At 43.2% G+C, this 22,321-nt stretch overlaps 1 protein-coding gene across 15 annotated transcripts in view; it reads right to left on the reverse strand.

Annotated features, from left to right (window-relative positions):
• Nucleotides 1-1,023: 1,023 nt before the first annotated feature.
• Nucleotides 1,024-22,321, reverse strand: part of RAD54L2 (RAD54 like 2) — a 244,199-nt gene continuing 222,901 nt past the window's right edge. For 14 of the 15 annotated variants that reach the window (XM_077129148.1, XM_077129150.1, XM_077129143.1 and 11 more), the window contains 11 exons: nt 20,905-21,156; nt 20,570-20,688; nt 19,249-19,367; nt 15,598-15,697; nt 14,645-14,850; nt 14,050-14,222; nt 13,358-13,554; nt 11,528-11,727; nt 10,344-10,433; nt 8,688-8,780; nt 5,902-7,288 (listed from right to left, as the gene is read on the reverse strand). In XM_077129148.1, coding sequence (XP_076985263.1) covers nt 6,294-7,288; nt 8,688-8,780; nt 10,344-10,433; nt 11,528-11,727; nt 13,358-13,554; nt 14,050-14,222; nt 14,645-14,850; nt 15,598-15,697; nt 19,249-19,367; nt 20,570-20,688; nt 20,905-21,156 — 2,544 coding nt within the window. In that variant the 3' untranslated portion in view covers nt 5,902-6,293. Of the gene's footprint in view, nt 5,382-5,901; nt 7,289-8,687; nt 8,781-10,343; nt 10,434-11,527; nt 11,728-13,357; nt 13,555-14,049; nt 14,223-14,644; nt 14,851-15,597; nt 15,698-19,248; nt 19,368-20,569; nt 20,689-20,904; nt 21,157-22,321 lie in introns of those variants that run through there. The other variant, XM_077129156.1, reaches the window with a different exon arrangement.

The raw sequence follows: 22,321 nt of genomic DNA on the forward strand, positions 1-22,321 counted from the left end.
TGACTATGGGAAAAGTCAGTAGCCATGGAATGTATTCATCTTTTTATGGATCCCCTAGCTGTACTAGCAAAGGGCAGGCCAGAAATACAGACATTCATAATCCTGATTTCCTTTCCCTCTGCTTCACATTTTTCCTTGCACAGGCAAGGAAGATTGAACCTCATCTGGAGGGTCAAGTATACCCCAGTGCTCCAGATAGAGTAGGCAGCTGACCTCTTCACAGACACTCTAGTCTGGGCACAGTCTCAACAGTTGTTTCACCTATGAATGTCAAGTACATGGTCAAATCCTTCAAATGCCCCAGACAGGTGGTCTATAGACTTGAAGCATTTCCTTTGGAGGAGGGGCCAGGACACTGTCTTAGAGACAGTCTCTATCTGCAGTTTTGCACTTTCAATTCTCCTGCTTCTCAGAAGCTAATGAGCTTTCCCCTTCCTCATCTTGTCCTCTCTGCTCACTTCCTTTTGCCTGATTGGGGAACTCTAAAGCCCCACATCTGAGTCCAGGGTGTGCCTTGGGAGTCTCAGCACCTTCATCATAGGAGAGCGGGTCGGTCTGTGACTGGAGTCCATCACCCTACCGGACTTCATCTCACACTGCTGCCTACCTATAGTGAAGGATTGTCCTTGACAGGATCCCTGCAAGGCATGCACTGACCACTAGGAGGCAGCAGCCTGCTTTGCAGAGCGTTCTTCTTCCCCTTGCAACCCAGCAGTCTGAGCCTACCTGCTCAGCCAACTAATTGCCCCACCCACATTTTACTCTTAGTCCTATTTCCCAATAGCATATATTCTCCTCTCATTCCCAAGAGCCCAGGCTTGGCTTTTGTCTCCTCTTGCCTTCCTCTGTCCAAGGAATCCCCACAGAGGCCCTTTAATTCACTTTTAGTAAATTTCCACAGCATTCAGTTTCCTTGGGGCTCCTCCCTTTAAAGGGATTAACTTTTGGGAGCCAAGGAAAGTTGGCTTTTCTTCTAGCATTCCCCCTCCCCTCCATCCCTACCTCCTTCTCTACACCCATCTCAGCGCTCCAAAGCCCTGGTTAGCTCTCTGTGGGCCAGTGGCTGGATCCTCCAACTGGATGATAATTGGAGAATGCATATTCAGTGTAGGGCACTCTGCAAACTCTGCCACCTGACACAGACACACCATCTTCTACCTTTTGAAGGCAGTGATGCCATGTCTAATGCCCAGCCACTGAGAACCCAGCCAGGGCTGCCTCTGGAGGATTTGCCATGGCTGAGGCCAGCTAGCCTTAAGACATGCCTGAAGTCAGTTCAGGTGTTTCTCCTTGAACCCTAGAAATGTGGTGTTCTTCAAGTGTGCAAAAGCAAAAAAACACCTAGTGAATCCCACCGCAACTAGAGCCTGCCAGTAGTCCACTTCTGTCCCTGCCTAACCCAATCCCATTCCTTCAAGTGCCAGCCCAGCATCCACCATGTTCTAAGTTATATCCCTTCCACCACCACCCAAACTGTGTATATAATCCCTTGACCAAACAACACTGCCTTCTTGAGTTTAGATTTTATTTTACAAAAAGAGAAATAAAGAAAACTGATAGGCAGTTATACTGACTTAACAATTGTTCTGTTTGCTTTTTTAAAAAAGTGACATGAAACACAAGTAAAAATAAATACGTTGTAGAAACAGCCAGTTGCCCAGTCTCTGGGGCAGGAACACCTGCCCTGCTAAGAGAGGAGGGAAGCCCATGATCACACCAGCAGCTGGCGAACGCAGTCACAGATGCGCCTCAAAGCCTGGCACAGGTCCCAGGCCTCGGGGGCATCCTGAGGAAAGAAGACGGAAAACCAAAGCCAGTCTACTCCTCCTGGTAGCAGTGTGGCCTTAGTGGTTATTCACTGTGACCCTCTCAACCGACCTGGATTCCCTCTCCCCTGACCCCCCAGAACAGGGTACAGAAAAAAAGAGTCTTGGGCAGGCTGGGGGGATTCTCCCAGTAAGTGCCCAGCCCACCCTGAGTAACACAAACAGATAAACAGTTTATACCCAGGTGTGCACGCACACACACACACACACAAACACACATACACACAGCTGGGCTAAACTCTCTTCCAGGGAGGGTCCTGGTCAGGTCACAGTATGAGGTCCTCTCTTCTGAATATCATCCCAGTAATGGTAACAGAGTACCAAACCTTCCCGAACCAGCCTCTGTACTGCAGACACTCTACACCCTGCCTAGCTACTTCTCCCCAGTGCACTGGACCATGACATAAAATAGACCTGCGAGAGGGAAAAGGTACAGATTAGGGTCCCTGAAGAGCAAAGTCAGACACTGCCTGCTCAGGAAGTTCATCCTTTTAAGACTCAGCTATTCATAAAAAGCCCAGGATCAAGACAGTAGCACAAAACAGACAATAAGAGGGTCATAGCTGAATATAAAGGGCAAAAAAGAGTCATGGAAGGGGGATGATTTAAGGTGACCGACGGAGAGCGCAGCATTTTCAGAGACAGGCCTTGAGATGGTGATTTCCTGGGAACAATCAGCAGAGGGCCAGAAATTCTCCTGGGGTCCTTTGAGAGTGAGACCTCTGCTCTTGCGAGGACTGGTAGGGAAGAGCCATTTTGCTAGGTGCACAGGAGGCCATGGCTCAGAAGGGAGAGACTGATTTTCTCCTGAGAATTCACAGGGAACTGGGAGGCAGGAGGAAGACGGGCCAAATCCTGAAACACTAGGAATGAGGAATGTAAAACACCAAGAAGACTTTCCCTGTGGGATGAGGACTCAGTTCCAGAGCAATACCAAGTTTGAGCAGACTGAGGCAGGCCTGATCTGCTGACAGCTTTGGGAGTGAGAGTCCACCTAGAACGCTGCTTTGGTGCCATTAGTTTGGTTAAGTATTCCAAACTGTCAGCAACACTGGACTTTCAACATTACCTTATTTGCTTCATGTTCCCAGAGTGGGAAATTTCATATTTAGCTGTGAATCACAAGTATATAAAGATTCCACACACTAATTCCTAGGGAAGAGATTTCCAAGGGCCAATAAGAGTTATCCTTAAGTCAGAAGATGATGAGATGGATGCTGAAGAAGTACAACTTGAGGGGGTCAGGACTTTGCAGATGTCCAATCCGAAAGAACAGTTTTGAAAACAACTTGGTTTAGTTATTTTTCACGCTTAAATGGCTACCTTGTCTTTGTCCAATTTTATTAAGAAAAGGAAATCAAGCATCACTTCAAACAGTATTCCTGAATCATTACAATAGTATTGTGTTCCCTAGCTGAGGATCTAGGCTAAACCAGATGGACTAGGCTTGAGAGTCCCTTGAAACAGTCTGTGGAAGACAACACTGAGGGAAAATGAATATGCCTGACCTTCTGCCCTCCTTCATATCACCATATTCTCCCTACTCAGGCCTGTAAGGTAGAAGCTACCGCCAAGAGTTCCTGATAAAACAGGCTTTCATACACAGATCTTAGGCTCTGAGATATTTCCTGCTTCTCTCACAGACACATTCATGTTTGGTGTGCATACATATTTGCCTACCAGCACAAAAAGAGATAGCAGAAAAGCCAGGTAAGTGTTTTCAGGTTCATTAAAAAAAAACAGCCATGGAAATGGTAGCACTCCAATTTCCCATGATTCCACCCCCAACCTCACACAGTATAAGCTGCACATATCAGAGAAAGCCTTTTCTAGACAGATCAGCATCCAAGATTATGGCCTCTTCCAAGATGAAGCAAGATACAGCCCCTCCTCCAAACGAATGGCTTCGGTTCCCTGGTGGGATGGTTTCTGGATTCTCAGAGTCAGATTTCCTAGGGGTGAACACAAAAATACTCCTCCTTTCCCCAACAAGACACACACACACACATACATACACACACACCTCTGGAATCCCAGTGTTCCAGGGCTTTGGAGGCACCAGGTTGTGAGTGTGCTCTGCAGACTGGAAATCCAGACTAGCTCACTCCTACTGTACCAGCCTAAGCCTGAGAGCCCACTCCAACTGAATCCCTCCACCATCCATTCTTGGGATGCATGCATCTGAAAGAGAAAGCACTGGTTGGAAACTGCTATTTTTAAATTAATAAAATAATTTGCATAGCTAAACTGTAAATCTAAGGCTTCTATGAGTAGCAGAGTTGTCGGAGAGGGTGCTTATGAAAACAGAGGAAGAAAACTCCCTAAATTCCACTTTTGGCGTTACTGGACAGCACAGAAACACACACATACACCCCTATCAGCCATCTCCTTGTCTCTTCTCTGGTAAAAATATCCCAGAGCGTGCCTAGGCCCTCCAATAATGGAAGCAAGTTGTTCATAGAGTTGCAGAAGCAGCTAAGGGGTGATCTGATTAAGCCTCTGCCTGCAGGGCTAGAAAGAGACTGGTGCAGGAGCTGTGCAGACAGTTGGGCCCCATAGATAGGTTGTAGAGTTCTAAAGCTAGACAAGATTTGTTCCTCATCAAGAACTGCCTGGCAAAGTCTCAATGGTGTGTGTATGGGGTGGTGGTGGACAGGAAGACAGCCAGTGTTTATGCTTAATGACTAAATGCTCCCCTCTCCTGGCAATGGCAACAAGAAAACGGAGACCCAGAATGACTGATGTGTTCTTTTAAGACAAAAGCCAGACTTAGGGCTCTTACAGAATAAAAAGGCTCCTCCATTCTCCTCTATAGAGGATGTAGGTAGAGCCCCACATCAATCACTTGACAGGCTGAGGAAACCAAAACACTTCCCAAGAGAAAATCAATAGTCTGTTTCCTCAACCCAGTAGCCTCTTTTCCACAGCTTCACTGTTTAGCATAGAAAGTTTGTCTCTGAGGTCATCCCAGGAAAAGATGGCTCCAAATTTGGGGTCACTTCTTTCCCAAAAGCAAACTCCATGATCCCCAATTTCAATCTCTTTGGAATGAGTCTCATCCCCACTAACTATCCAGTCCCAGAATTCCCTGATCTTCCTAAGAGGCTATATCATAAAAACACAGTTGTTTAGTCTAAACCTTAGTCAAGTCTCTCTTTCTTTCCCTGGTCAATTCACCATCCAGGATTTTTTCGCCAGCAGCTATGGGAGTCTGGGTTATCTTGAAATTGCTCTTTCCCCCTCCCACCCTCCTTAACCCTAACCTTCCCCGCCCCCCCCCCACTCCCCAAAACTTAAGACACACAAAAACTCCAAATAATAAATAATTGCCCATAAGAAATAAATTAACATGGAGCTCTCTAACAGGGAAGGAGAGGGATAAGGAAAGGCCACCAGGATAGGCAGCTGGGGTTCAGTTCCATCCTTGTGAAGAATGTCTCTTCCAGCTATAACTCTATGACCTTGCACTCACATACTGCAGTGCTTCTTCCTCTTGGTCTCTGCACACAAGACAAGCTCACACCCTGGAAAGGGAGATCTGTTCAGAGACAGCCACTGGGGAAAGAGACAAAGATTGGTAATGCCCATTTTCTCTCATGATTTTCCCTCAAATTCTAAAGCAAATGTGGCACTAAAAACCAGGGACTCAGGTTAGTTTGGCCCTCTCTTCACTCAACTAGATGGAAACTTGTGGTTTCCATGACTCTTGTCCTGGGCTCACCTGAAGTTTATACTAATAGTTGCCATGAACCACCACACTCTCATTTCCATTCAAAAAGATTAATTCATTTTTGAGTCCCCCTCTTATTCCCTCCCTCCCCTCCCACCTTTGCCCCTGCTTTGCAACATACATGTACACACACACACACACACACACACACACACACACACACACACACACACACACACACACACACACACACACACACACACACACACCCCAGGTCTGCTTCCTTCCAATCCGCTAAAAAGACCCTACTTCACATAGGATCTCAGTCTGCTTCTCCTGCCCACCCTCCCTCTCTTGCCCACCCACCCACTCTCCCTCCCTCCCTCCCTCCCTCCCCTCCCCTTCCCAGGACAAGCTAAGTCACCCAGTAAGGCAGCTCTCTTGGGAGAGAATGTTCCCAAAGACAGAAATGGGATGTGGGCTTCTACACTCAGATGGGCGAGCAAGCAAGCAGACAGCATAAGCAAGGCAGGCAGGAAGAGAGGCAGGCTGTCCTGCCCCACCCCCCCATCCCTGTTTTGGGTCCCTGATTTCCCACTATTGCTGCTCTGTTAGATTTTTTTCCCTCCTTCCTTAAAGAGCAACAGAACACTACCACTACAGTCAACCACCCCTCTCTTTCCTCTTCCTTTTCCCTCCTGCCAAGGGCCCTATTCTCAGAAAGCCCAGATCACTGCCTTCCAGCTTGGTGGGCAACATGCTGGGGGCCCCGAGTGAGGTGGGGAGGGTCTCCCCAGCTATTTCCCAGTGACCTCTATCACATCATCGTCCTTATCATCATCATCATTGGAGCTGAACCCCACCTCGGCAACCTCGTGAGAGTCAAATGGAGGCACCTGGGACCGGAGGAGGCTACCAGCTGGGTAGCTTGCATGTGGGGACATGTAGCCTGGGTAGACAGACATGCCCCGTGAAAGGTTGCTGGGCAAGATAGGAGAAGGAAAAGGAGCAAACATCCTTGGCTCGGACAGGAGTGGTTGTGAGAATGGGAGTGAATAGCTGGGTAGTATCCCTGGCACAGAAGGGTTGAGCATGAAGGAGGGGGTGCTGGCAGTGACTGAGGTAGCCGTGGAAGAGGAACTGACAGGGCCTGCTGGCACCAGAGGGTCAGTAGTCACTGGGAAAACCAGGCGGGCATCTGCCAGCAAATTGGACAGCTGGTAGTAGGAGGGGGTACTTCCCATAAACAGGGAGTTCTCCCCAGCCTGGGAGGTGAAAGGAGGGGTGAGGTTATGGTTTAAGGAGACGGGTGGCATGGCAAACCCGCCAGAAACTGGATACCCGTGTTCATATGGCTGCACGGGGGCTGGCAGATGGCCCTTCCTAGACCGCCGCCGGGCTGACTCCTGGGCAGCAGGTGGTGTGGACAACTTTCGTTTGTGGCCCCTTAAGTCCAACACTGGGTGCCTGTCACCACAGGGCTGGCCGGTCACCAGGAGAGAACTATTGAGAAAATGACCCCCAAGTCGAGGCTCAGTTCCAAGAGCTGTCCCAGGAACAGCACTGCTGTCCACAAGTTGGGCCGGGGGGCCAGGCAGGGCGGCATTGGTGCTTGGAGAGCTCTGACAGGATTCCCGGGCAGCAGCCACATCTGCATACTGCTGGAGCTCATTGATGATCTCTGGGCTGTCAGGGGAGACGGGCCTGGCCAGTCCCTCAGGGTCTGGGGCTTTGGGTGATGAGGCACTGTGTCTGCCGTTGCTTGTGGACTCACGAGAAGGCCCCTGAGAACCTGAGGACAGAATGTAGGTGACTGAGAACATGGACAGCCAAGGAAAACAGGAGGATATAGGAAAAATAAAAAATCATGTCCTATGATCCCCCAAATTCTAACAGCTTAATGTCCAAAAAACATGAACCAGTCAGCTTTTTTCCAGACACAGAGAAATCCTTCCTCAGATTTCTGTTTTGATCCAGGAAACAAGTCTATCCATGACAAAGTATGCAACTTTTCTGCACCCCAGTTTCCCATTCTGTAAAACTCTACACCAAAGTCACTGTGAATCTTATGAAATAATAAGTATGAAATGCTAAGCAATCAAATTATAACTAGTTAACACTCTTTCTAGAAGCAAGAGGCAGTTAGTGAACAGGGAAGAAAATGAAGTTTAAAAGCAGTCCAATCTAGTTTGAAAACAAAACAAACCCACAACTACGAAAGATATTTGGGTAACTTAGAAAATCTGAATATGGCTGGGGTACTAGGTGAGATTATGGAATTGTTAACTTTTTCAATGTGATAATGGTGTTGTGGGTTAGGAGGATGTCTTTAATCTTAGGAAATGCATGTTGAAGTCTTTAGGGGTAAAAGGACATGATATCTTCAACTTACAAATGGTTCAAATAATAGAAAGGGAAGAATGAAAAAAGATGAATTAAAAATGGCAAAATGTTAACAATCACTGGGTCTAGGTATAGGGTATATGTGTACTGTTCTTTACCCTGTAGAAAAATTTCCATAAAACAGAAAGTGAGAACAAGAGCAGTCTAGCTCTTATAACTTTATGGCGGGAGGGTAAATTAGAACCTCTTCCAGACAGGGAAATCCAGCAAGAGTCCCTAACATTGTTAAGGGGCTACACATACACTCTTTGACCTGGCAATCCTACTTGTAGGAATTTATCCTATAGAAACATCCACATATCTATGAAGCAGCACTGTCAGTAAAGGTAAAGTTAAACAATCTAAATGTCCATTGACATTTAGACACAGACATTATTCCCATGTAATGGCATTCTGTACAAACCTTCAATGAGACCTCTCTAGAAGGAATGATACGGAATGAGCACCAAGATACACAGGTTAGTGAAGAAAGGGGTAAACCCTATATTATAGTATGCTAGCATTTGTTTTAATACACAAAAATATTTATATATACACAAACATATCCTGTACTAATATTTCTGAAAAAAACAAAACAAAACATAAATTGGTGAGAGTAACACCTCTAGGGAGACACAATGGATGACTGCAGTTCATGGTGGCAGGAAAACTTACTTTTTTACTTTACTCCCTTTCCCTTTGTCCCTTTTCAATTTATCTATTCAAAAAATAAATTAATTATAAACCCAATCAAACCAAATCAAAACAAAAAAATCTATGTAGGTAATGTAAAGTAGAAGCCACCATACCTGCAGCAGCCATCCGACCATCTTCAGGGGCCTTTGTTTTGCCAGTTGCCCGGACAGCAAAGATCCGCCCATCACTGGTGCGGATGTATGTCCCTAGAAAAAACACGTGGGAGACTGTGAGACATGCAACACAACCAATCCTGGAAAACTCCAGGCCCATGCACCATTGGCTTGGAAAAAGCTATAAAATTAGGTTTCAAACCCTTCTCAAGACCCCTGAAATGAGGAGTGAGGTGCCTGAACTGAGGACCCACTGTGATACATTCATTCCACAAACGTAATTACTTGCCTACTGTGTACCAGGCACTGCTCTAGACACTGGATATATAAGAGTATACAAGACAGATAAGGGCCCTGTCTCATGAGCTTAACTTCTAGAGTGGGAAATGACAATTATACCAGAAAATATCAGGAAGAGTTAAATGCAACCGAAAAAATAAGTGTGCTATGAAAGAGAGTAAGTTGCCTCCCTTTGTTCTCAGGTTCTCTGGCCTAGATCTTTCTCTTGATCTATGAGGAAGAGCCTTCTCATCTTCCTTGGTAGTAATAATTAATACCTGCATTCTATTCCCACAAGGCACTAAACCATCTTCTTTCTGGTCTTGGGTGTGTCTTCTGATCAATTTCTTGGAATGTCAGGTCTGTCTGGAGGCCAGGGGTCAGCAAACTTTGTCTTATAAGGCCAGATAGTTCATATTTTTAGGTTTGTGATCCGTAGACAACACATTAACAAATGGGCATGACTGTTCTCTAAAAAAAATCCCTTTATTTATGGACACTGAAATGTGAATTTCGTATTTCCACATTACAAAATATTATTCTTTGGGGTTTTTTTTTCCTAATCACTTGAAAATGTAAAAACCATTCTTAGCTCATGGGCTGTACTGTAACAAGTAGTAAGGCTGTATTTGGCCTGTGGGTTGTAGTTTGCTGACCTCCACTCTAGGCTAGGAAAAGTTCAGTAAAGAGGCTAGGTAAAATCTTCTCTGTGTAACCATTTATTCATTTCATGGCACTTTTCCTTGAGCCTAAAGTGCTCTGATTCAACAGAGGCTCAGGAGCAAAACATCTTTACTAAACAAAGAGCCTCAGGGAACTTCACACAGTAAAGGTGCTTAGTTAAAGGCTGATTGTGAAAGACAAACCTAGATTGTGTCCTGACACTGTACAGCCCAGATTTCTCATTCCAGCAATTCTTCTCCCTCTGTAAGGAGGCCAGAAGCAGATGTGGACTTTTTTGAGTATCACACTCAAAAATTCTGTCATGCAGTCACTGTGAACTAATCCATCTACATAGTATATTTCCTAGTCTGGAACCCTCATCCCCTCCAAGCAAGTAGGTAAAGACAACACAGTAACACACATGTTGGCTTATAACCCAATTTCAGTCCTCCTGTGCCTACTTGTTCCCATCCCAAGATTCTCCATAAAAACAATGAGGAAAATACAGCAACTGCCTTCTTATGAGCCACTGACATATCTTTTGGACCTAATTCAACTCCGCTAAGAAATAGTCTTTTGCCATGCTTTTCCCCAAGTGACAATCTTATAGGTAATTCCTAACCTCCTCTAGGTGGAGCCCTATGTATTTATTCTGTTTCCCAACTCAGCACCCTCAACAAAAGGCAGGGATGGGCTCTGTGGTCAGGCTCTCACCTTTTGTCCCACGGATGATGTGTATGCTCTCGCCAGCATTAATTCTTGCCTGCACATCTGTGGAGCTGTTTAGTCCAGGAATAACAATATCTAGTGAAGACACAGATCTCAAATTTAGATTACACAGAACCTGATTAAAGGAGGGAAAGAAAATGCAAAGGTCACTTCCACCCCTGTTCCTCACTGAACCAAGAAGGTGAAGCAATTAGGACCTCTGATAATTATCTAAACAAAGAATATTATAAAAACAAGAAACATTTTAGAAATCTGGTATCTTTCTGATCAATTCCCCTTGATTTAAAATTCACAGTTAATGTCCGTTTTAGTTCAAATGGTTATTTCTATGTATATTTTTCCTCCCTAAGCCATTTGTATGCATCTACTCCACATTGCTTAAGATTCCAAAAGTAGCTCATCCTCTTCCTTGCTAGCATTACCCAATGCCTATCTAAAGAATAAAGAGAAGAGTATTTTTCAAGAAATTGGCAGTGAAGTGGAATTATGAGTGGCTCTTTTTATTTCTATTCAATCCAAACTTTGTAAAATGGATGTGAATTATTTTCATATTCAGCAAAATCAATTATATGTTCATTAAATTTTATATATCATGAATATTTCTAAAAAATAAACTATAAAACAGAATCATGAAATTCTTTCCTTCCCAATCACTGTATCACAGAACCAACTGTAGGAGTAGATGGGCTGCCCAGATTCACTGGCCCACCTCCAAGTTCTGGGTGAGATGATACTCAATTCACATCAAACTCACACAGAGAGAAGCAAATGACATTTACATCTTCTAATTATATGGTGAAGTTGATTTCTTTATCTCATGCCCAGCTGACCCCACAGTCAGGCAGGACTCAGTACATTCACACCCTCTTGGTGAGATCTTCTGAGACTAATCCTGTGTTCTCATCACATCTCTTTAATCTCCACAGTGCTCTGAGTTTCTTCTACCTACCACACTCATGAAAACCTGGTTCTGTATTATTCTTAAAATATTTCACTAGAATGCAAGTTCCTTAGAAGACTACTGTCTTCTCTATTTTACCTACAGCATCAATTGTAGTAAGACCTAGAATGCACACGTGTTTAATAAATACTTCCTAAATGAACAAATTAATTAAAAAAAAATATATATATATATATAGCACTCTGAACAAAACTCAAGAGTTCCTGACCTGTTGTGGTGACCACCTTCTGAACAAGGACTCCTGCACGCTGCAAGTAGTTGATTGGGAAGTTCATGGCTGGGTTTGTGCTGGAGGCAGAGCTTACACTGCCTCCTAGTGGGACATGCCGAGGCATCATGGGGATAGGGGTAGACTGCACAGGACGAACACTTGCCACTGGCTTTTCATCACTCTTCAGTGTTGGCTGCCTATGAGAGAAAGACAAGCATGCTAACCGAGTTCGGCAGAACACCCTTTAAGTACCTTTTTCTGAAGACTGCAGAGCCTCTCCAGACTCCCCCATTGTATACTTTTAGCTGCTATGCAGAGAGGGATCAGAAGATACCTGCAGTGCCAAGTCAATTCAAGAATAGCCTGGAGGTAGGACTGAGGATAAAGCCTCTCAGTCTAAGAATTAGATGTCAGTAGAATAAAATCTTTCTGGAAATGTCAGGAGACATCTGCTGCTCTAGAATTCAGACTGACTACTTAGGAAATAACTTTCCAGAGGGAAATTAGGAAGATGAAATAAGTGAAGAAAAAGTCTCCAGATCCGAATTCATCAGTGAAGTCCTGGCGATGAGAAGAGTGTTTCAGAGAGGAAGATTTTAAATTATAAATATAATTTCTTTAGTAAATAAAGGGCTATTAAGACTAAACAAAAAAAGTCTCCAGACCACAGTGAAGACTTCTAAATTGAAGATGAATGGGTGGAATTTTCCCACTCATCCAAAGAAACAAGGCACTGTGATGCCAAATGCTTAGGTGATCTTGACGGACCTTATGTCCTAAGACTTTAACAATCTTAACGCTCTCTGAAACCTCAAGTCTCCCATTGGACTCAACTTTCATCCACTCATGCTGTGACACAGAAAATCCAGAACAGAGGAAAATGGTGGGTGGGGGGAGGAAGGAGAACATGCATAGGCAATAGTATCTTGGAGGATCAGACAGAACTGAAAAGTCTGAAGGCTTTGAAAGAGAATGACTTTCTACTTGAAAGCATCTTGAACATAAAAAAAAAAAAATTGGCAAATTTACTCATAAAAAATCAGAGTTTTCTAAAATCTTAAATCAGTTTCTTTGGAACTTCATTTGGCAATTTTATTTTTCAAATGAGAATCTTTATAAGAAATAAGTTATCTATCCTCCTCAAATAAAAGAATTATCTTTAAACTCTCCCCCTGTTTAGCAGCTGGTTTCCAGAGCAATACTCAAAGAGAAATTTTCTTCCCATTAGGAGCAGTGGTATTCCCTGACAGCACATGAAGACCCAGAGAAGACCTGGTTTTCACCCTTGAACTTCCCTGCTAAGCTACGTCTAGGGCCAAGGTTCTAGGAATCAGAAGCACCTGTGTGGAAGGTCTGGGCTTCTGTTTTTTTTTTTTTTTTTTTTTTTTAAAGGAAGGAAGGATAGAAGGAAGGAAAGGAGGAAGAAAGGGAAACATCTTTTAAACATTTTCTTGTTTTTTATTATATTTTGTTTGTTTATTGTTTACATGGGCTGGGGCCGGGAATCGAACCGGGGTCCTCCGGCATGGCAGGCAAGCACGCTTGCCCGCTGAGCCACCGCGGCCCGCCCCTCTGGGCTTCTGTTTTAAGAAGCTGCACCTGTCCACCAGGGGACTCTCATGAATCACAAGGCCAGCAGCTCCCACTTTCAACCCGGGCAGTAAAAACTAGAGAAATTTACATTAGCGCTTGAAACCCAAGATAGAATCTGTTAGTTCACAGCAGCCAAAGAGCAAGCTGTAGGTTCTCCCTTTGATTAAAAAAGAAAGCTAACCAAGACACTTTTGACCTGACTTGGACTCAGCCCCTCCTCTTTCTGTGACTCACCAGTTTCTCTGACTGAAGGCAGGGATGCTGGTCAGGCTCTGGTCACTTGCGGGGTAATACTGTGCGTACGATGGGCGGGTATAAGGGACCGAAGTGCGTTTGTCTTCCTCATAGCTTTTCTTTGCTGCTTTTTTCTCGGCCTTGGTCAGCTTGTGATCTTTCCGGTTAAGGAGCAATGACTCATGCTCAAAAGGCTCCTGGGAACACAGGAGGATGTTAGTTTAATTACCAGTCTTTGAGACTACATGACTGACATACTATGAGCCTTGCTCTGAAACCAGGAAGGGGCTGTCTCTCACACCAGAAAAGAGCCTACTCAGACACTCAGGCATACTATCTTTCTGTCAAGAACATAATTTACAACTCTAACTTAGCATCAGCTTTGGACAGCCTAAGCCCGTCTTCCATACCAAAAGGATGGGGAAAGTTCAGAGAATTAACAAATTACATTTTCAGAACTTTCCCCTTTCTTTCTGCTAGGAAAACTCACACCGGTCAAATTATTTCACATGGCTGAGCTCAGCACTCCTAGGAATTGGTGATTGGGAGGAGGGGCAGGGTATGTAGAACAAGAGAAAAAAAACAGATGAGACCAAGTCACCGGCATGAAACAAGACTTTGGATGAAGGAAACAAGCTTGCCAGACAAGCCTCACTCAATAGAGTATGTCTTCCAGGAACTGCATGCATTACCTTGGTGATGAGGTGAGGGTACTTGAGACAGGCAAGCTGCAGGACTGGCTCCTTGATCCCCTTTGTGTTTAAGGATGCCTGGGGAGCTGGTTCCTTCTCCACAAAGTGCAGTAGGTTCTCCACTTCCTTCCGGGTAAAGTTCAGCATTGGATTTAGATCATCCACCACCCGATCTAGAAGGGAGAAGACATGGGAAAGGTAGTCTAAGGCAAAGACAACTTCAAAACACAACTACAAAAGTCAGCAGAGAGAAATGATGTTTTGGGTGGCAGCGTTGTCACTAATCTCTAAAGCACTTCAGGCTTTCCCTTATCTAAAAGTCGAAGACCAGTCCTGAGGCCCCAGAAAAATGGAAACATCTATAAAAGAACCTAGCTTGGCTCTTACCATTAAATCCACCTTCAACAAGTGGAGGTCAATCTCCTCTTAATCAGAATAACATGGGAGGAACTGCTGGCTTTCTATGATTCTAAGCCAGCCTGTGTTCCCACATTCTGCCTCTCTCCTCCATTTCCCCCTCCCCTCCTACCACTGATATTGTAAGGATGGTAGCATGTATAGATGTGCCTCTCTCTGAGCCCGGAAAATGACCCACCTGACATGCCCTGCTTGGAAATCTGACGGTCATAGATCTTCTTTTCAAGGGTGAAATCAGCCACAAGGCGATAGATGTGACAGGGTTTTTTCTGGCCATAACGATATACCCGACACACTGCTTGGGCATCATGGCAAGGGTTCCAGGAAGCATCAAATACCACCACTCGGTTGGCACCAATCAGATTCACACCCAAGCAACCAGCCCTTTTAAAACATAAATCAACAATCACAGAGCCTTTCATCTTGAAGATGGTTTGCAAATTGGTTTAGCCCTTTGTGGTTCCTATCCCACCATCACCTTCTTTATCCTAAGCACAATAAATGAGAGGATTCTGCTGTCCTGTTGATAAACAGAACATTACTCAACCACTGAAAAAATGTGTCCTAAAAATCCAACGTGAATGGGACTACTGGCTCAGAAAGAAAACCTATTCTCCACTCTGTAATGAATAAGGCCCCCATATCCTGACCCCACAGCAATGTCCTTTGATGAGGGGAATCTTCTGCACACAGATGTCTCTGATATTTTTATTCTAACAACTTAGCAGAATGACTGGCTTGTATCCTGCTAAGGGCATTCTGATAGTGAAGGCACAGCCTTTGAGCTACTTAGCCTGAGACAAATATATCAGCCTTTTACATTATATAGCACTTCATACTTTTTAAAGCACTTTCGTGTTCATCACATCATCTAAGTCTCAGAACACTCAAGAGAAAAGCAAATTATGATCACTGTTAATGAAGGTCTCCAAGTATTTCATGACCCTCTCATGACTGCTCTTTTGATGCAAAGGAAACCTCCCTCTGGAACTCCCTCTTTGACCTCAAAAAAAAGTTACAAACTGGACATTTCTGTACTGACTAAACTTGGATGAGCCTTTGGGGTCCGTGCCCAGGCAGCCAATTGCTCCGAACCTAGCCTTCTGACTTCCACTTTTGGGCTCCACTCACCGCGTAGAAAGAAGGAACAGCCAGGTGGTGAGGTTGCTGGGATCATTGAACTGATTAATGAGCCGCTCCCTCTCAAAGGCAGGGGTGCTACCATCTAGTCCTAGGAAGAAAAGAAAACCACAAGAAGCTGACAGATGAGGGCAGGGCACATAGCAAAATCATTGGTCAAACGTGTTTTAAAAACAAACACAAACAAAAAAACCCACTGTACTGCTCAGATCCCACCCTTAGACATTTCATAGGTCTACAGGCATCTATAATTTGAAAAGCCACCCCCCAAGTAATTCCCATGTGAAACAAGGATCAAAAGTACATTTCTACCCGGCAACACCATTGCTAGGTACTCAGAGGACGTGAGGGCAAGGACACAAACGGACATTTGCATACTAATGTTTATAGCAGCATTATTTACAATTGCCAAGAGATGGAAACAGCCAAAATGTCCATCAACAGACGAGTGCCTGAACAAGCTGTGGTATACACATACAATGGAATATTATACAGCTGTAAGACAGAACAAAGTTATGAAGTATGTAAGAACATGGATGGACATTAAGGACATTATGCTGAGTGAGATTAGCCAGACACAAAAGGACAAATACTATATGGTCTCACCGTTATGAACTAACATTAATGAATGAACTTTGGATAACTTCAGTTAAGAACAGAGGTCATCAGGAGATAGAAATAGGGTAGATACTGGGTAATTGGAACTGAAGGGATATAGATTGTGCAACAGGACTGATTGTAAAAATTCAGAAATGGATAGCACAATACTACCTAACTGTAATATTATAATGTTAGAACACTGAATGAAGCTGAATGTGAGAATGATAGAGGAAGGAGGCCTGGGGGCACAAATGAAATCAGAAGGAAATATATACGATAAAGACTGAGATGGTATAATCAAGGAATGCCTAGAGTGTATTATGATAGTGACTAAATGTACAAATTTTAAAATGTTTTGCATGAGGAAGAACAAAGGAATGGCAATAATGCATGGTGTTAAAAATAGATGGTAATTAACATTTTAAAACTTTAACTTATGTGTGAGACAAAAGCAAAAAATGTTTATTTGGTACAAAATTTATATTTTGACTAGTGCATTTCCTAATATAACTTATGTGGACAGCTTAACTGAACATCATAAGTTCATGGAACCTTGAGTAGGGCATGAGATTTTGTAGGTTTGTCCAGAGTGATACCTCGATAAATTCCAGAAGGATTTGAACAGTGAATAAAATAGTATTTGCAAAGTCTCCTTGGGGGAACGGCGAGAAAGGGGGAAAATTCAACTCCCCAAGTGGAGAATCCGTGATATTCTCACAAGCAGTGGGGACAACCAAAGCAATAGACTGAGACCCCAATCTTGGGGTTTGTTCATATGAAACTTAACCCCACAAAGGATAGGTTAAGCCTACTTAAAATTAGGCTTAAGAGTCACCCCCCAAGAGAATCTCTTTTGTTGCTCAGATGCAGCCTCTCTTTCTCAGCCAACACACAACAAGCAAACTCACTGCCCTCCCCATCTCTATGTGGGGCATGACTTCCAGGGGTGTGGACCTTCCTGGCAACGTGGGGCAGAAATCCTAGAATAAGCTGGGACAAGGGATTGAGAAAACCTTCTCGACCAAAAGGGGGAAGAGAGAAATGAGACAAAATAAGTGTCAATGGCTGAGAGATTCCAAACAGAGTCGAGAGGTTATCCTGGAGGTTATTCTGAGACATTAAATAGATATCACCTTTTTAGTTAAGGCATAACAGAGAGGCTGGAGGGAACTGCGTGAAAATGTAGAGGTTTTTCCAGTAGCCATGTTTCTTGAAGATGACTGTATAATGATATAGCTTTTGCAATGTGACTATGTGATTGTGAAAACCTTGTGTCTGATGCGTCTTTTATCTACCTTATGGACAGATGAGCAAAACATATGGATTAAAAATTAACAAATAATAGGGGAAACAAATGTTAAAATAAATTTAGTAGGTTGAAATGCTAGTGATCAGTGAAAGGGAGGGGTAAGGGGTATGGTATGTATGATATTTTTCTGTTTTCTTTTTTTTTCTTTTTCTGAATTGACATAAATGTTCTAAGAAATGATCATGATGATGAATAATCAACTATGTTATAAAAAAAATAAAAATAAAAGTACATTTCTGCCCTTTAGCATTTGGGTCAATTCTCAGGCCACGGTTCCTAGACTTTAGTTTGTGTAAGGATCACATAAGGAGCTTTGTAAACACTAGCTCAAGGTGACCTCTCTGCCCCAGCCTTTTGTGTCCTGATGAGGGTAAAAGGCAAGAGTCTTGTGTTTTGATATTGCTGACGCTCCTCCACCAGGAATCTGCATTTTTAACAAGCTCCTAAGGCAGAGAACTTGCTATAAGGAAACATAAAAGGAACAGGTTTGGAATTATGGAATGGGACACATGAATGAAAGGAGCAAGCTCAAAAAGGGTAGAAAAATAACCTTCAGTAAAGAGTAAGCATGAGTGAGACAAGAAGGACAACCTTTGTTACCTCCAGTAAAGTAGAGAAAAGGGCAAAGCTAAGGGCATGAAACACCACACGGAGAACTGAATTACTACAATTGTCAGAGGTATTAATTTAATTGCCTGGTACTGGAAGCTCTTTCAATCACTACTCCAACCTGAGTTCCCATAATATTTTAGCACAGCTCACCACTGACTCACTGCGTAAGCCTATAGGGAACAGGCTAGACCCCGTGCTGGGAATCTCCTCACTACCCCCTGATCCTCCATCTCTAAATTCTTACTCTAAGCCAGTGGATCTTTGCCTTCCCCACTAAGGGACATGTGGCAATGTCCGGAGTCATTTTTGGTTGTCACAACTGAGGTGGGGTGCTGTTTTTAACTATATGGGAAAAAGCCAAGGAGGCTGCTCAACATCCTACAATGCATAGGACAGTCCCACACAATAAAGAATTATCTAGCCCAAATGTTTAATAGGTCCAAAGCTAACATTTCTCAACCTTTTATTCATTATCACCTTCCTAAAGAACCTTTTTTCCCTAATCACTGCTTCCCTTGAAATGCTAATACCATAGATATACTACATACCTGTTTATGTACTATATATATATTTGTTCCTTATGCAAAAACTGAACTATGATTTTTTTACTCCCCTAAAAACCAATTTTCACCCCCTTGAGGGTGACATCCCTGTTGAAAATGCATGCTTTAGGCTTGTGTTCACGCTGCATCTTCTGCCTGGGATGATCTTCCCCATTTTGTGAGTTTAACTCAAGTCCCAGCTTCCCTGGGAAGCCTTCTCCAAACAACCTCACCATGATGATTCTGTCCTTAGAGCTTCATTTAGGGAGCTTGAACAGTGCCATTTTGTATGTGTCCTCAAGTTATCACAGCTCAGATTAAGATGAGACCCATGCCTTCTTCTCCATACTTCCTTGATCTCCCCCCAGCTCCCTGGCCCCTACTATAGGACCTAGCCCCTAATACTGGACCTTGAACACAGCAGTTAGTTCTCAGGATCTCCCTGCTCCATAGCTAATCACAGGTATTCCTATGCACTTGATGGACAATGAAGTTCGAGTGAGAAAGAGAGAAGGAAGGAAAGAAAACCCTTAAGCAAACTTTGCCAAGTCTCCAGGAAAAAAGCATCAATGAACTCACGGAAGTAGCTGATATTTCGAACCCACTTCTGTGTTCCTTGCTCCTCGGCACCAGGCAGACAGGGTACTTCTCGCTTCCCTAGGAACTCCTCGATGAGAGCCAATGTGGAAAGGCTCTGGCTGAAAGTGACAACACTTGGTTCAGAAGGCTCCCAGATCTGAGGAAATCATATTCCCCAATAGGCCCACACTCACGTGCAGTCTTCTGATGAGAGAAGCTGCCAAAAGTTACTCCTTGAAAGACGTACCCACAAAGAGCAACCAAGGGAATTTTCCTAGCTTATAATGTGAACACAGTCATCCTCAAAACTTATTACCATCACCTCCTACTCCACAAAACTTTTCTCATTCTATTACTTGCTTCCTCAATTGAAGACTTCTGGGGTTTAGCTTAATACATAGTAACAAATACCATTCAGTATTAAAAACCAATACATTAGATCTGATAATAGGCCACAGGCAATATTATGGGTCTTACTAAGGAGGCAGAGTAACTCAGCTGCTTCCAAGTTATGTAGAAAGTCAGGCTCCCCAAAAGTGATCCCTAAAACCAGGGGAACACTAGACTCTCCCAAGTTAGAATCACTGCTATCCTCTCAAAGCGTGCAGCCAGTGGAAGTCCTCACTCTGAGGTTCCTAAGCAAGTTCCTGCCACTTACCTTTCCATGGGGCTATAATCTGATCTAACAAAGGAGAAACAATCTCCTTCAGGTCTGTTTCACTGAGAAGTTAGACCTTAATGAGACTCAAAGACCTGGCCTGACTGATACTGTGACTCTGGAACACATATCATTTATTTGTACCTTAGATACAAAGTTTGAAATAATAATAATAGAAATAATAATAAAATACAAAAATCGGGGAGGGAGATAAGCTGATTAGACCAAAGACCAGCAAAGACTTTTTTTTTTTAAAGGGCCAGACAATAAATATTTTAGGTTTTGCAGATGGCATATGGTCTCTGTCACATATTCTGTGCATTTTTTCTTTTACAACCCATTAAAAATGTATTCTTAGCTCTCAGGCCACAAAATACCAGCCTGGGCCATAGTTTGCTGGATTAGACTATAATCTCCAAGGCATCCTCCACTCCAACCAGTAGCTCAGGGTCCTAAATTATTTTCTGTGGAAAGATTGCATTGGCAGAGAAAGAAATTCCCAGAAACAGACAAAATGCAAAAAAGTCCTTGCAATAAGTGCTGGGTTGTAAGGCATGGAAAGAAAAAAGGGGCTAATGTAGCCCTAGTTGGTCTGACTCTATGAGGACTATGTCACTTCTTACCATGAAACACACAACTTTACCTGGGAGCTTCTCCTCCTACCTGAACACGAGGATTTTGTCCCCAAGCTTCACACTTTCCTCAATCAGATGGAAAAGCAGTACCATCTTGGGAGAGTTCTCTAAGACTCCAGTCTGGTAATCAGTCAGAAGGTCCTTGGCCTGCAAGAGAACAAGGCAACTCAAAGCAGGTCCAAGGCCATGTTACTAGAAAAATTCTCTCCCTCCAAGGCAGCAGCTTATTGGCCACCTCTATATTTTTTTGCAACGACCTTCGCAGAGGAGTACATTGTACACTCACAAACCCTCTCCCAGGTAGACCTCATGCCTTCCCATCCAGCAGTGATCTATGGCCACAGAGGGATCTCTTAGACTCACCCATTCGTATGTGACGATGTTGTTGCCTCGCTCCTGGAAAGGGTTGAAACCAACACCCTGTAGGAACTTGCTATTGGTTGTCTCTCCCATTGGGGAAGCCAAGGAACTATCCTCTCCCTTGCCTTTTGGTCCCTGTGGTGGGCAGCGGGTGCTAGTCCCTGCTGAGCCAAGCTCTTCCACATCTAAGTCCTGCTCATTGGCCAGGCTTTCCTTCTGAAGGGCTTCGTAGAGCACATCAGGGTGATTCCAGATCTGAGGAAAAGGAGCCATAGTTCAGGGTAGAGAACACTCCAAGGATGTCCCAGGGAGTATGGAAATACGCATTTGCTCAAGTATATACCTCTCACAGCACACACTGTCACTTTACGTCTAGTAAAGGTAACCATACAGGTAATTATAGATGCCAGTACTACTGTATAGTTTAGGTAATTCAACTTCTTGTTTTACACAGGTGATAAAATGAAAATTCATAAAGTATATGATAACTTGATGGTTTTGGACATACAATGTACAATGATAGAATTTGGATCAATTATAAGGGGAATGGAGCAATATAAGAATAGTGTATGTAATGTATATATTATTGAATATGGTATCAAATCACATATAATTGTAATATTGCATTATGAGTAATTAATTTACAAGAAAATGGATTAAACTCCCCAATCAAAAGGCAGAGATTGGCTGAATAGATAAAAAGACATGACCCAATTGTATATGCTGTTTATAAAGGACTCATCTTAAATTCAAAGACCGTAAGTAAGTTAAGAGTGAAAGGACAGAAAAAATACAGCATGCAAGTAGTAACCAAAAGAGAGGTGAGGTAGCTATACTAATAACAGATAAAAAAAGACATTAAGTCAAAAACTGTTATAAGGGACAAAGAGGTTCACTATATACTAATAAAGGGGTCAATTCAACAAGTAGACATAACAATTATAAATGTGTATGTACCTAACAGCAAAGACCCAAAATATATGAAGCAAATATTGACAGATTTCAAGGGAAAATAGACAGTTCTACATTAATTGGAGATTTCAATACACCACTTCCAATAATAAATGAGCAGGCATTATAGCAGGCAGCTGGTGTGGATGACTACATAAGTTTGCCTGTAACAAAATCAGAGACCTTACCTCAAAACTAGAGGATACAGAAAATTAAGAAATAAACCCAAATCTAGTAAAGGAAAGAAAATAAAGACTCCTATGAGGACAAATGAGATACAGAATAAAGAACAATAGGGAAAATCTGCAAAACCAAAAGTTGGTTCTCTGAAAATATCAACAAACTCAGCAAACCTTTAGCTAGACTGACAAACAAAAAAAAAGAAAGAACACAGTAACTAAAATCAGAAATGAAAAGGGAGGTATTACTACTGATATCACAGAATAAAAAGAACAATAAGAGGATACCA

The sequence above is a fragment of the Tamandua tetradactyla genome, chromosome 15 (genome assembly GCF_023851605.1).
Source record: "Tamandua tetradactyla isolate mTamTet1 chromosome 15, mTamTet1.pri, whole genome shotgun sequence".
NCBI classification, from domain to species: Eukaryota; Metazoa; Chordata; class Mammalia; order Pilosa; family Myrmecophagidae; genus Tamandua; species Tamandua tetradactyla.